Raw genomic sequence first — 15365 nt, 5'->3', positions numbered from 1 at the left:
CTATTGTATAAACCTGTATAAATCTATATATATAAACACATAAAATATGGCTTCTAATACTGAAGATGCCAAGAATTCTAATTAAAGAAAAAAAACCAAAGACCCTCATAAAACTGCTGAGTCAATCAAAGCAAAGAGAGCTCAGAAATTCCAAACAGGGATTGTTTGTTTTCAAACTTCCTGGTAAGGATACTACTTGAAACTCTTCTCACAGAGAAGTGCCACCCAAGCTGGCATTTTGTAACCTAATCATCTGAATCATAATCCTGTTTCCAGTGCTATAACCACTGGAAAGGAGGTCTATAATTTCCTTAAAACAATGTTTATTTTTTATCAAAGATAGTCAAGAAAATGTGATCAGTAACGCTAGGGCAGGATTACAGCAATTTATCTCCAAAATGAAGCCAACATCAATGCAAAAAACCCCAAGAATCTGCCAAAGATTTAATCTCTTTTTTTTTTTTTTCAGGTATCTCCAGGCCAACATTCATGTCCTTCCCATATTCTCTTAACACTTACATGATTCTACAGATTCACTGAAATTAGGAATGGAATAGGAATACTACCATATCATATATGCATACTGATATGAGCAATGCTGATTTGGACTCATGAAGGCATATCCACACAAATCTATTTTCAGTATTTATTTGAAGTGCCTCCACATTCTGTATAACAAACAAAAGCATCTCCTTAAGTCTGTAAATCCTTGTTAGATGCTTCACTGACTGCATGGAAAGTCTAGGCATTCAAATCAGATGACAATGTGAATACCTCTGAAATGAGTAGTTCATTGATCAGTATCAGAACTTTCTAAGAGAGGTGCTGCCTCTCCATTCATTTGTTCGTGCATTACATATAACAGCACGCAGATTCCCAAGGGGACAGCAGAGAGCAGCTTCATTCTGAAGGTATGTGGAAATGAAATTAGAGTAAAGGAGTAAAACATTATTTCTTACCATCTGATACTTGTTCCTGACCAGGTAACCTCTTAAGAGAGCCTGAAGAGCAATAGTAGCATCTCGCATGCATTGGTATCTTTTGCGGACCACATACATACGCTGGAACTTCTGAATAATGATGGCAGCCCGTGTTCTCCGTAGGAACTTGGCATAGCTATGGAAGAAAGATTACAATAGTACCTGTAATTGCTTTTCGGTATTTGAATACTAGTTTTTACACCCTGTAACATTACTCACTTTCTTTAGAACTACACTCTTTCCTTCAGTTTCTTCCTAGTGTTGTCAGCAATACCACATACTGACTTGCTACTTTACCGAATGGCAGTACAACTGAACGACAAATAGAAACCTTGCAAGGTTTTCAGGAGTTGTTTTCACTAGAAAACTGTGCTATAGAGCTGGCAAACCAACTTCATTTCTCATCACCTTTTCTCCAGCTTTAAACCTATTTCTGCTTCCAGACTTCCTCTCCTAAACTCACCCTGTATAAAATGTTTGCTCATTCCTGGTCCTCTCAGGAAGACAACTGCAAAGCATCATGACATAAGCCTCTCCTCAAAGGTAGATACTTATGAACTTCAAAACCATTTTGTCTTTAATGATGCCACCCTCACTCCTACTCTTTGGCTCATGCAGGGCCATCCCTCAGGAGTAAATCCAAACAAATGACTCTGGCTGACTTAACTCCCTTTACAGCTGCACTCTGGGTGACAAATCACTTCTCTAGCTGCACAGACCCAGACAGGAGTGGATATGGAAATTGGGCAATGACAATTTAACCAGAAGTCCTGCTTTACTTCACACGCAGAAATACCTCCTAGTATTAGTTTTATTCTTCTCCCACTAACAACATACTGTTCTAAGCATCATCTGGCCACGGTGCTACTGTCCTCTTATGAAGGTCAAAAACAGGCAGGAGAGACACACTCATTATATTCAATTTCCCTTATTTCCCTGTAAAATCATTTCCTCTCAGCCAGCATAGAAAGGAGAGAGCAAATATATCACATTTAAATGTCCTACTTAAAGGTATCTGAATTGAGGCTAGCGTGGATTTTCCCCAGAGTATTGCTTACCATCGTGCTTGGTGCCCTCTGACATATCTCTGAATGGTGATGGCAGCCTTCCTCATACGCATGTACTTCTTTCTCATCAGCCAGCCTCGGATCGTCTTTTGGATGCGGATACAGGCAGCTCTCAACTTATCTGCCCTTATTTTTTCAAGATAGGCTACTTGACCAGCCCGGAAAAATATTTTTGTCTTACCAAACTGGTACTTATCCTTGTCCTATTTTCAGAGGTAAAAAGATGATCAGTTATAGCATTAAATGTTAGCAGATTAAAAAAAAAAAAAAAGAAAAAGAAAAAAAGGCATGATGGCTAAATGAAAAGTACTGTTAGTAAAGACACAAATTTACCTCTGTAATATTTAAAGTAAATATAGACTTGAATTAGCTAGTGAAGGAGAGTATTTTCTCTATATGATTCTATTAACAAATTAATATAATAAGGTCACAAGCAGGGCCTAAAGAAATAAAACAAGGTATTTGCTTAAAGAAGATTGCCATAAATTTGTGAATGACATGGAAAGCTGTAAGAAATGAAGAAGGGGCCCAGAGGATGAAAGTGATACAGGCAATGCATATTTGTAATTTCTTGATTAAGCAGTGGATGACCCCCTCCCAACTGCCCACTTTCAATGATATTACACAGTACAAAGGAAACAGCTCAGGCTTCAAACGTGTACTCATCATTTACTGCCACCAGGACTGAGCCAAAACAAAACACAACTATGCTCCTGAAACAGATCTGAAGCTTTAAAACCAAAGCAGGAAAAGAATAATATTGTCTCTGTATGGCTGCAGTGCTCCTTAGAGGGAAATCCTGAGACAACAGAAACCATACAAAGGTATGACAGCAAAAAATTATTCTGTTGATTTATTGATGGTCAAGTTGAAATGAATGGCAAAAGATTTTAGTTAAGTCCAGTCAATGACACAGAAATTGGAAAGCCAAGCACCAACTTGTCTGCAGAGTACTTATTTTTCTTATTTCCATGAACATCTTAACACTGGCATTGCATTTCAACAAGGTAAATTTCTTGCTTTTGTATCTTCAGAAAACTTTATTTCTTTCTCTTCTCAGTAAATCTCAATTAATCACCCTCTACCTGGGCAATACTTAGAACTGTCTCTTTGTAGCCTGATTTCCATCACTGCTCATTGGCTCTTAAAAAAACAACAACCAAGAAACCACAACAGTTCAGGTGCAATTCTGGTGCTAATGGCATAGTTTGGAAATGCAGGGCTGCAAAAGGAGGTAGGAGGTAAAGCAAGGGGCAGCTGAGGTATGACAAAGGCTGACAGCACTAAGCAAGGAGACCTATCTTTATTCCTTCAGATTCCAAATGCTCTAAGGACTACATCTAGTACCAGAATCAGCTTCTCCAGGACATTTTTACATGTCTGCTTTCGGTCACTAAGGACATCTTTCTGCTTCATCAGAACACGGTAACGACTGAAGAACTCCTGGTACGTCCACCTGTTCCATAAAATAGATATGGCGTCAGTCCAAACAACAAACAATTCTCTTATGAAGAATAACTGTAGCTGAAAGCAATCTCAAAAGCAGCAAACACACCTGGAGGGGAAACCAGCTGCACTGATTCGGATGGTCTCCAGGACACCGCAAGCTCTCAGCTGCTGCACTGCTCGCTTTTCATCAAATCTGTGTAGGAATAAGAAGAACCCGTAGGTGTGGGGTCAGCCCGGTGTTATCTGCTACCTTTGTATCTGTGGGATGTGACAACTGGATAGCAAGTACAGGTAGTGCTTCCACAACTCAGCAGTAACAGAGAACAGCCTGGCCATGGAATTCAGAATTGCCTGAGCTGCTTCAAGATGCTTATCTACAGAAGCCTTGTCCCACTTCTCACCAGCCTTCCTGACACACGTGGTCATGGAGGTCTTTGTGTGCCCAGCTGCTAATAAAGTATTTGAGAAACACTCTGAGCAAATTCATATATGAAAAAAAGATTAGGAATAACTGGAAATAAAAAAACAATGGAATCAGCAAAAGCAAATTCCAGCAAATGTAAGCTAAAATGAAATTGCAGGTATTTCTCGCATATCATCACCCAAGAAGAAAAGCTCCTTCTACTCAATCCAAAACATACCTTGCTGCAAGTGCACACCAGCATGCACAATAAGCACATAACAACAGAAATGAGGCACATCACCTCACTCTTGATTGAGCTAATGCTTAGCAGAACCTTGACAGTAAGGTCCTTGGGGAATTCCCTCTCATTCACAGGCCTATATGAACCATACATGAAACAACTTACGTGAATGGAAACTTGAAGTCATTAGGCTTAATACAGCGCACATAGTGTGGAGTTGTAGCGTTCAGGGTTTCCATCAGCAGATGAAGAGAGTTTCGAAACTTATTGAAAAAGAAGGGAAAAGCATCAAGGAATAATCTCAACTGCCATGTTTGAAAGAATCTCAGAGAGCAGACTGAGCAATACTTATTTGTGATAGTGCTTCTGGTAGAAAACAAAACACCAACTTGTGACATTACAGCCAGAGCTCTAAATGCTAAGTTTTATGAAAGTAAAACTCCCTACAGGCATGTGATAAATTACAAAAACATGTGAGAAACTGAGTTATTTTCAGCTTATGCCTATCTCTTCTACCCTAAGACTTGTCCAACCCATCTCTTCATGAGTGAACTTCATGGCATCACTTAATAGCCATTTAATTTTATATCCATTTTAAATCAAATTTAAAATCAACAGAAAAGAACATTCATCATTTTCTTTGGTCCCAGTGATTCCAGTGTCACACCTACTGATTAGAACTTTGGGAGATATTCTAGAAGTCCCAGGCAAAGGAAAATGGAACTGCTCAATAACACAGCAGTACAGGCTGGCAAATACATCAAAACAAGTACCAAACTATCAAAAAAAGTTCTCCCTGGCTTCAATGAATATTCCAAGGGGCAATCCATCATGCATAAAGCACTAGCTAAGGACAAAACCATCCTAAGTAAACGTCTGTTAAATCTGTTGATTGGAAATTAGCAATGAATTCAGCCATACTGATGTACATACTTTTAATACAATTCTGGCACATACAGACAGATATTTTACATTTAGCCCCCTGACAGACTTCTGAGGATTGAACTCATACTTTGAAATTGAGCCAGAGAATGTGAAAAATGACCAAAAAGACACAATACAAGATTTTCAAAGCTTCTCAGCATCAAACATGTTAAAACTATCTTGAGGAAACGTTACTGACCAGGCACCATAATAAGAATTGAGCTCCCTGAAATTCTGGCCCAAAGTATATTACTAATTATGGTATATTTGCCTAAACTATATGTAACGCACAACTGGGGACCCCAGGAATCACCAGCATACCCAAAGACCTACCCAGACAGGGTAAAATAAAGAGCAAGGTTATTTAGTACAGCTGCATCCTTAAACTCACCTGATGCCCCACAGTTTTCTTATGCTCCTTGCTAGTTTGACCTGGCTTGGCCTTGGCTGGTTTTACAGGAGTTCGAGACAACAGCACACGGCCTGAAGAGGTGGCTGATGTGGGACTGATGACCTTCTCCTCATCCTGGAATAATTCTGGTAGCAGCTTAAACTGGTATAATGGCAGAAAAATTACAGAGGGTAAGAATGCAGCAAGTGATGGCACATGTTTGTGCTTAAGATGGTTACAAACCAGGCTCTGTTTCCTTAAGTGCCACATAGGAAAACAGGGATAAATGTAAAATAGCATTCAAGCTAGCAGTACAGGTCATGGTTTAGTACCAAAAATGTGTGGCTTTGATCAGTGAGTCTCCTTCTGAAGATAAAATTCTGATTTGAGTTTTCTTTTCACAGAGCGAGCAATAGCTTCCATATGAAACTGTTAGATACTGACAGCAGTTTAGTAAGTACCAATTGCAATTATCTACATCTGCTTTGATGAAAGAGGGAAGCAGCAAGGTCCTATCATATTCCACTGGTGTGTAAAATTCCTCTGTGTGGTTGAGCAACATCTAGGACACTGAATAACCCAGCAAGTAACAAATATTATTCTTCTTTTATCACTCTAAATTGAAATAACAAATGAGGAATCATCAGCTAAAAAGCTGTCAGCCAAATTCATGTGACTGAAGAGCTGCTATCAGATCAGCGGGAGGGGAAGAAAAACCTAAAAAATCTTTCCAGCTGTCATTCAGATCTTCTGGTTCCCTAACAACTACAAAATGCACCCACAGATCACAGAATCACAGAATTACCCGGGTTGGAAGGGACCTCAAGGATCATATAGTTCCAACCCCCTGCCTGGCAGGGCCACCAAACATACACCTTTACTAGATCAGGTTGCCCAGGGCCCCGTCCAACCTGGCCTTGAACACCTCCAAGGACGGGGCATCCACAACCTCACTGGGCAGCCTGTTCCAGGACCTAACCACTCTTCTAGTAAAGAACTTTCCCCTAACATCCAACCTAAATCTTCCCTCCTTCAACTTAAAACCATTTCCCCTAGTCCTGCTATTATCAGCCCTTTCGAAGAGTTTACTCCCCTCCTGGGAGTAAGTTCCCTTCAGGTACTGAAAGGCTGCAATGAGGTCAAATAATGAAAAAATAAAAAAAAAAGCAGATAATAGCTGCTTTAGGGCAACTTGTACCTAAAAATAACACCAAATATGGTATAGCTTGAGAAGCATTACAAAAATAAGAAAATCCAAAATTCTCTACTTGTTAGTGAACAATCTTTCATCCAGCATCTGTGCATTTTCTCACAAGAGATAGGAACATTCAACTACAAAGTGAATGTAGTTCATTTTTTTTTGGCTGAGCACAAGCCAAAAAATTTAAAAGTTGCTTTTGCCTTTTGGTGATCATGCACAATACTCAACAAAACATGCTGTGCAACAAAATGGTATTTGTGCTCTGTGGTTGTGCCAGATGGGCTAGCAGAAGGCATCAAACAGTCCTCACTAGCATCTAGCACAGAACTCTAGCTTAATATAATGACTGTGAATGCTATGAAGGTATCCTAAATCACTAAATCTAAAGAGGAGTATTGCAATTCAGCTTTATCTCACCTAAGTCTCACAGGTCAGGAGCACTGTTTGTTACCTTAGATTCCCTTAGATTACCACCTTAGATTTAGCTGTGGATGAATGACACTTCCTGAGGGTGATTTAGGCTGTCTCCTTCCACTGACTGGACAAAGAGTTTAGGATGGCTGGAAAGCTCATTCAGTTACCTGTAGTCAGACATTATAAAGCTATGTTTGTAGCCATCTAAATTACATAGCTGAGTCCTTTAATTCCACATAGAAACTTATTTGAATGCAATATGCTTTGTCTGAAAGTACTGATGCTTTAATGCAACAGCAGCAAATGTGAGGAAGGGGTCCCCAGTGTCTGAGTGGTGGATGAATGAGCTCTAAGCTACACATTTCCTCCCTGTTCCCACTCCTGAGAAAGCCTGGCTGTAAAAATGGTAAGTACATTTCAAAGTCTCAAATTCTCTTTTATTTACTACATACAGAAGAAAGGTGCAACATCCAGCAGCAGAGGTCAACAGGAGAGCACTGCTGACAAGATCCACACTGTAGGGGCACATATGTTTTGGTTTGTGTTGTTTTTTTTCCTATCTTATCAGTTTTCTTTGTTTTGCAGAACATTAGGAATGTTCAAAGACAGGGAAAACACTGATCAAAGGGCAGATAACTCACAGGGCAGAGAACAAGCAAGCATCTTTTCCCTGTAATTTTTTTCTAACTATTTGACATTCTGCTGATACAATCTTACTGACAATTTCTTGCAATACAGAACCACAGCAGAAGACTTTAACAACATGCCAGTAGCATGCACAGAAGCTGAGGACATGCACGTACTTTCATGATACATGCATGGAAACTGAACTAATTCAAGTTAAGTGCTGTGGGTGGATTTAAAGAGAAGTCCAAAAAATAAAACTCAGCATTACACTGCCTGCCAAGAGAAGAGTTAGTCATGCACTTCAGAGAGCAAAGAAGCATTTGAGCTGTATGTTCAAACCCCGAGCAGTGACAAGCATGCATGGGCAGGATGACAGATGATGCATTCAATTTAGAATTACCTTCTGTTGGATGTGTACAGCAAACCCAGAGAAGAGCAACAACAAAGAAAGAATTAAAATCAGCGATATAATCCTATTAAAGTTACTAATAAATAGGGCCTGCTGCAAAATAAAAATGAGACATTCTCAAATTCAAACTTTTCTTCTTTGGGAAATACTTGCCTTGGCAAAATTTAACACTGGGAGAAAGCGGTTTTGTTTTTTAGCACTGAGAACTGGATTGACTCAGCATAGTGAAAGGCAGCCCCCGAGCTGCTGCAGTGCTCCCCGCAGCAAAGCAACTACCTTGAGACATTTCATTTCTCATTCTCAATTCTCAGCGGAAAGTTTGCAGTAGTTTTTTCATTATACTACACATTTTAATCATTTAACTTCATAAATCAGCTCAGAATATAAACAGAAGCAGAAAATGTTGGAATTCTTGATAGAACAGTATAATTTTAAGCAGTCAGTCCTTGATACCAAGCTTCCTGGGTCATTAGAGATAGCAAATTCCCAAGGGTCATCAGACCACAATGTTAAGTTAATTGCTCTTAACTTTCAGAAGAGCACAACCAGCATTTTTTACATTAAAAAAGCCAATGATGCCACTGAAGGCCTGTTCTATAATATTTCTTCACGCAGTGTATTTCTATTCAGATGTTATCTATCACAGACACTGAGAAGGTGAGACTCAGTAAGTTCTGGTTCATTTCCTCAGTGTTTGTAGATTCCCCTCCTTTCATTTTGCTTCTGGAATAGAACTTGTCTCTCCTGCAGCACTATTCTGCTCAATTGTCAGGCCATAAACAAGCAGTTTCTGATTTCAGATTTAAAAAGCCTTAACTGCTAAGCCTTCTTACAGTACTACAGTATATTAGAGGGGAACAAAAAGGTTACATTTTGATCTACTGGAATCTGAGGTTAAATACAGCCTCTGCTGTATTTCCTCAGCTGGAAAAAAAGCTAGGCTACAGGACTTTCTCAGTTCATATGGATAAACAAGCAAATGTGATCTGAACTATGTTCATCTTCAGTCAAGGCAGAAAAATTTCCTGGTTTTATGAAAAAATTCACATGATGCTTAACTCAAGGCATTATAACAACAGAAAAAATAAAAATAATCCTCATACTAACCTTACTTGATTTTAGGACCTTAATTTGTTCTTCATAAACAGTGTCCTTATTCTTCTCCAGAAAGCCTTCACATTGATATTCCACCTGAAAAGGATCATTAAAAAATAATTAAAAAGAAGTATTAAAAGTAAGTAATAAGTAGCACAGAATCCACCAGCTATAACATTCACATTAAAATATAACTCTTCTGGGTGCTGAAAATATCTGGCTGCATCTTTCTTAAGATACAGATTTTGCTCAAAGCCAGTGCTTTGCAGTAAGTGTAAAACATCGAAACATGTAGTGATGAGTGCTGTTATTGCAGTAGACCTGATATATCTCTGCAGAGAGGAGCCTGTAGTAAGACAGCATAACTGAATTGTTACTGCAAAGGTGAAGAATCAATGTTTGTATTAAGCATCTCCTATATTGAAGTCATCAGGGCTGCAACATGGTGAGAAGCCTGGGTGCAACTGAGAACAAAACAACTAATCTCATTAGCTGACAGGCAATAAGTAAATCTGCCTGCAAGCTGTTAGGAAAACGCTTCATTTGTACTCAGAAAGACTATTTGCTTGAGAATCAGTTAAGTCTGCCTGTTTTGACAACACACAGCGATCCTCTATCAAGGGGCCACGGATACTTGATCAAAGAACGGCTGGAGCTGCACCTAAAAAGCCCAATATTCCACAGTCTTCATTCCAGGCTGAACAAAAGCTAAAAGCTCCTGTCAACAAGTTCACACCTTAGAATTCATAGACAATTAGCATAAGGATGGCAACTCTGCTTTCAGGCCTCCTCTGACCTCATAGCAGCAGAAGTGCAGGCTACAAAACAAGAGCAAGCCCTTAAACCAATTTTGTTCTTTCAGAGCAGACAGACTGACGTCCACCAGCAGACATCTTCCAGTACTGCCACTTAGTAATTCTTACACAATGACGCTATCCCTCAGGCTGAAAAACAACATCTAATATATTCTTATGGGGAAGACAAGGGGATTTTCCAAGGTCTGCCCGCAACTTGAAGCCCACTCTGCATGTTATTTCAGGTACGGCAGATATGATGCCACGAGAGGGCAGCAGGATCTCTGCTTTCCCCCAGAAAAGATGACGACAAGGCACGCAGCTCCCTCACATGCCAGCTACAGCCTTACATTTTCAAGATGTCTGTATGCCCTCACATAAGCACATAGGAAAGCACACACTGCTTGGCACAGACAGAGTGCTGGGGCTTAGAGCTCAGCCAGTACCTGCATGGAGCTCCTTTTAGCTTTCCTCAGACTGTGATTCTCAGAGCAGGTATAGGAACATCTGATTTTCAAACATCGAACTATAGACTACTGAGCAGCATAATAGCAATTAAATCCTTCTTGCTCTCTCATGTAGCAAATGAAACAGAACTCACAAATCTATACAGAGCTCTCAGGGCTTTCATTAAGGTAACACTTGAACCAACAAGAATAGGATCTTTCCTCTGTGTGCAATTTGAAGAACTTTTGAGAAATCAAGAGGAAGCAAATAAACAACTCCAGTCCCTCGAGTCAGCACATCCAGACCTATGATAAGAATTCCAGAGCTTGCCCAAGCTTGTGGCCAGCTTTTTGACACAGCTGACAAAATTCTGAACCAGCTTCTTTATTTAACAGGACAAGTATCTTAAACCAGAGTTGAGCTTTTTTCTTTCAACTCAGCTGTCCGAGCTGGACAGCACATGTACTCCACTGAGTCTGCCAGAAATAGCTGCTCACTGACCAGAAGAGGCAAAAGGTGGGAAGAGCACATTCTGCTCCAGCAATAACAGCAGGGTGTGTTGTCAGCTGGTTGCCTGTTTGCAGCAAAACTACCACTGGTTTGTTGTTGCTCTTTAGCTAAAGCTGTGGAGAGATACATGATTTTCTATTTTGCCTCATGTAATTGGAATTTATGTTGTGACTTGCAAATGCACATTTTGAACAAAGGATGATTAGTGATTACAGCATGTGATAGGAGTCAGGAGCTCTTGTTTGTCTTCCTGGCTCTGTACAGCTGCCAGCTCAACTTTCTTTGGAGCTGGTGTACAGGCGGGCACACATTTTACAAGAAGCCAAGCAGAAAATTAGGCTGCTGTCCACCGGTCAGCCTCTCAGCTTGTTCTTTCTGCCTTGTGGCCAGTAGGAATGTTTCCTGGGCACTCCTTACCCCACCTCATCAAAATGAATGGCATTAGCCAAAAACTGCTGCTGAAACCATGCCAGCTGAAGCGGCTTACCCTGACTGAACTGAGGGCGAAAGCATCAGCTGAAACCTCCAGCAGATTGAACGGTGCTGTAACAAGCACTCAGAGCTGATAACTTCACGCACTGGCATGAGATACAGAAACATCTGTCAATGCACAGCATCAGTTTTGCATCCAAGCTGCAGACAGGTTTCACCAGGCAGCAGGACAACCCAGCAGCTGTCCCATACACATCTGAGCAGTTCCTAGACACCAGTTTCCCCCAGGCAGGGACCACCACAGCCCCACTCCCTGAGACAGCACTTGTCTCAGTCTCCCTCCCCACCCCCTTGTTCCCTACAGCTTTGGAAAAAGGTAACCAGCAGAAAACTCCTTACCTTGTCAGCAAAGTGTTTGATGATAAAAGCCTTATTGGATAAACGTGGTTTTTCAAAGAGGGTGCATTTATTCAAATGAGTATTGTACAGTTTTTGGGCCCAAGTGTCATCCGAGCCTTTTGGCATCTACGTAAGAGAACACAAAGCCATTTAAAATGTACTGAGAACTTTTTCAGTAGCAAAGGAAACCAAGGGGATATTTTTCAATTTGCTTTCAAACTCTGGCTCCTCGGATTTCCAGCACTGCCCTTAGCAAGTAGCCATGTCCTTGCTTTTCACTGTGGACTCGGCACAGCCCTTATTGCTGCTATGTGACATGTAAGATGCTCACAGCACTTTCGATGTCACACGTACATGTCAGTGAGGATCCCAGAGGAATGGTATCTGACTGAGCAGTGGGTCAGAATTTATCTACCACCAATAGGGACAAAAAGCCAGGCTGAGTTCCCACTGAATTATCATAGAACCATTAATGTTAAAAAAGGAAAAAAAAAAAAGCATGACTAAAAATCATTTTTTCTCCTTCTCTGCCAATTCTGTTTCTACATTCTTTAAAGTATTTCAGCATCAGAGCACCAAAATAATGGCTACATGCAGATTATTTTTCCCTGTGAGGCCCCAGGTAGCAGGATAGATGATGACCTCTTTCCCTATGAAAGCCCTCAAAAACACACCTTGCATTCCTCATCTAACAGATCCAGAACTCCCATTTTGGCTTCTATGAGGTTGATGCAAGGCTGATTGTCATAGAAATCAATCAAGGTCCATGGTATTTGTTCTTTCATGTATTCTTCTTGTTCCAGCTTAAACACATGCTATGGGGCAAAAAGAAAACAGTTTTCCGTGAAACAAAATGCAGAATAAATACATCAAACTCCCACTTGAATTCACCTTGGCACATTAATCCAGGCTGTCAAGTGGTGCACAAGTTAAATGGAATAAACCTTTTAACAAGGTTTATGAAAGACAAATTCACCCTTTTTCCTGGCCTCAAAACAACAGACTGAATTAACGCATTCATCCATACTCTATGCATATAAGGTCTGCTTTTCTTATCTTTTTCCCACATTGTTCCCCAGTGACTATAAGCTCCTTTTTCTAAAAATAACACAAAATCCTGAAAAAGCTTCAAGTACAGGAAGAGCAACTTTCAAATTGGGATGTGACACGCACTTATGATTTCAAATTTACGAACACTGCTCTATTTCAAGCAAAATTACACAATAAACCTTCAGTGTTTTCTTGTAAAACAGCAGAGTTCCATTTTTCTCTCAAATGACTGATAAGTTCTTTCAGAGGTGACGTATTACACTAAATATACACTTCAGCAAAAACCTGCGAGAATGACTAAGAGTATCTGCACAACAAATGCGATGTACCAAGATCAATAAAAATGGCATTGTATCGTTTTAAAAATATACTATTGAAAACAAAACAAAACAAAACCCTGCACAGCTTAAAACAACGTGCATAGGAAATAAACTTCAGGAAAAAATACACGATAAAATATTAAACAAGGAAACTGTGGTCTTAACAGCACAAGCATGTGTTTTAAGAATTAAAAACACTGCTGGTTCCATGTATTTTAAACTATACCTTATCACCTATTTACATTTTAATGCATATTATCTGATGTAACAGGCAAAAAAATAAATTCAAAACATATCCCAACACCGAAGAGCAGCACTATAGGCACTATATAGGGGGCAGCCAGCAACACCTATGGTTCTGGATATAGCCTTAATTGCCCCCCTAATTCAGCTCAGAAGGCCGTAAACACTCCACACTTTCCCAGCACACATCAGTAAGACAGCACAAGCTGCCCTGACAAAGCAGTTTATCCTTTTTATTTCATTAGCTTAACATGATCCTTTCCAAAACAGCGCTCCTTAACAGTGCCCGTGGGAGCCCTTCCACACTCATCCACTTAACAGCTGCATTACATGCAAGTTAATTCCTGACAGGAAAGTAAATGATAATGTTTTATTGGTGTATCATATCTAAGCCATCTACATGTAAACCTTTTTCTTTACTGTAAAAAAATTAGCAGTTCTGTGGGTGAGTTGCACTCAGCAAGGGTTGGCCAATGTGTTGTCCTAGGGGCCCTTACAACCTACGCACTGCACAAACCCACAGCACATCCACCTTCTCTACACTCCCAAAAGATTAAGGAAGCAGATAGAAGATTTATCAAAAACCTGGCCAACACAAAAGTACGAAGCTGTTAATGGATACTAGGGATACCATCATAAAATAAAGCCATGCTGTAGATAAGACATCACAGTTTCATGTTTATCTAAGTTGTGACATTTGTCAAAGCAACAACAGCTTTAATTATCCCAATTCCTGAAGCCCTGCTTTCTCAAAAAGCAGCACAGAAGCTGCTGCTTCCATCGTTCTGCATCCTCCTGCCTCCAGCAAGAGACAAGCTGTTGGATGAAGGAGAAGATGGGATGCAGGGCCTGCCCACGTGCTGCTTCAGCTTCTCAGGCAGTGCATGAAGGGTTGCTGACTGCCAGCACCATCCCACGGGGTTTTTAGCAACCAGTACATCTGCCTGCTGCACTGCATGTAGCAGAGGCTGCAGTCCTATAGGTCTGTGTCCACAGGGCCAGAGCTTGGCAGCTTAGAAAGGAATCAATACAAACACCTCTTTACCGCATCCTTTGTGAAACACATAGGAAAGAGAACATGGGAGCAGTGATCCCATCCCAATAATAAACGAACCTTTATTATTTTCACAGAATGAAATTTTTCTGCAGAGCTGAGAAAACTCTGAAATACCTTGTTATGACATGTAGCTTATGGAGCTGAAACCATCTGTAGCACTATAAATACAGAAACGCCATTTTGGAGCTGGGAAGCCAGTCTCAGTTCTAACATGCTGCTTACTCCCAGTCTGTGTCCCTGCTGCTGGGATAAACAATTGCTGAGGGTGATCCAGTTCTGCACATACGCACCATCACTGAAGTGCTCTTGTAAATATAGCTCAAAGCTATTCCAGCACAGCAGCACAGCCTAGCAACAGGCCTGGCATAAATAACTTGCCTCATCATTATGCAGGTAAGATATATAATTAAAAATGTCACTGGGGCTGACAAGAGAGAATCATGATCTCTCTGAAGGAGGGAGAAGAGGCGCTTCTTGCCACAAGTCAGTGATCATCTTAAGGACATGGCTGTAAACCCTCAAAAAATAAAGTCATTTGCAATAGCATTGAAAGTGAGCAAGGCAGACTTCCAGCAGTGAAGTTCTGCTCTCTTCTGTCAGTGCAGAGACTCTTGTTGCAGGTTATGAAGACACAACTAACTCAAACTTCATCCATACAGTGTTCTCATTGACAGGCATTCTCAGGGTCTTAATTGCCAGGCACTGCTTCTGTCTCACAATTGTTACTGTGATCGGAATTTCAAATAGTCCCAGAGCAGCAGTTAGTCATAAAATCTATTTTCAGGAGATAGTCAATCTTTTCCCAACCCCCAAAGCCCACAGCCAGGACAGCTGGTTAATAGACTGAAGGAATTCATCCTAACCACTGGGGACCCAATTAGCAGAATGGACTTTGGTGAGGGGAAAGGGAAG

At 40.5% G+C, this 15365-nt stretch overlaps 1 protein-coding gene across 14 annotated transcripts in view; it reads right to left on the bottom strand.

Moving 5' to 3' along the window:
- The window catches only part of MYO5A (myosin VA), an 88464-nt gene that overhangs the window by 29842 nt on the left and 43257 nt on the right, over positions 1 to 15365 (bottom strand). For 8 of the 14 annotated variants that reach the window (XM_015872826.2, XM_015872829.2, XM_015872827.2 and 5 more), the window contains exons 12-21: positions 12458 to 12598; positions 11784 to 11909; positions 9214 to 9297; positions 8098 to 8100; positions 5456 to 5617; positions 4306 to 4403; positions 3603 to 3689; positions 3395 to 3503; positions 2039 to 2250; positions 960 to 1116 (exon numbers count right to left, since the gene is read on the bottom strand). In XM_015872826.2, coding sequence (XP_015728312.1) covers positions 960 to 1116; positions 2039 to 2250; positions 3395 to 3503; positions 3603 to 3689; positions 4306 to 4403; positions 5456 to 5617; positions 8098 to 8100; positions 9214 to 9297; positions 11784 to 11909; positions 12458 to 12598 — 1179 coding nt within the window. The remainder of the gene's footprint in view (positions 1 to 959; positions 1117 to 2038; positions 2251 to 3394; positions 3504 to 3602; positions 3690 to 4305; positions 4404 to 5455; positions 5618 to 8097; positions 8101 to 9213; positions 9298 to 11783; positions 11910 to 12457; positions 12599 to 15365) is intronic. The other 6 variants (XM_015872828.2, XM_015872832.2, XM_015872833.2 and 3 more) reach the window with 1 other exon arrangement.

The sequence above is a fragment of the Coturnix japonica genome, chromosome 10 (genome assembly GCF_001577835.2).
Source record: "Coturnix japonica isolate 7356 chromosome 10, Coturnix japonica 2.1, whole genome shotgun sequence".
NCBI lineage: Eukaryota > Metazoa > Chordata > Aves > Galliformes > Phasianidae > Coturnix > Coturnix japonica.
Note: the sequence above shows the minus strand (reverse complement) of the source record. Positions and strands in the feature narration are given on the sequence as shown.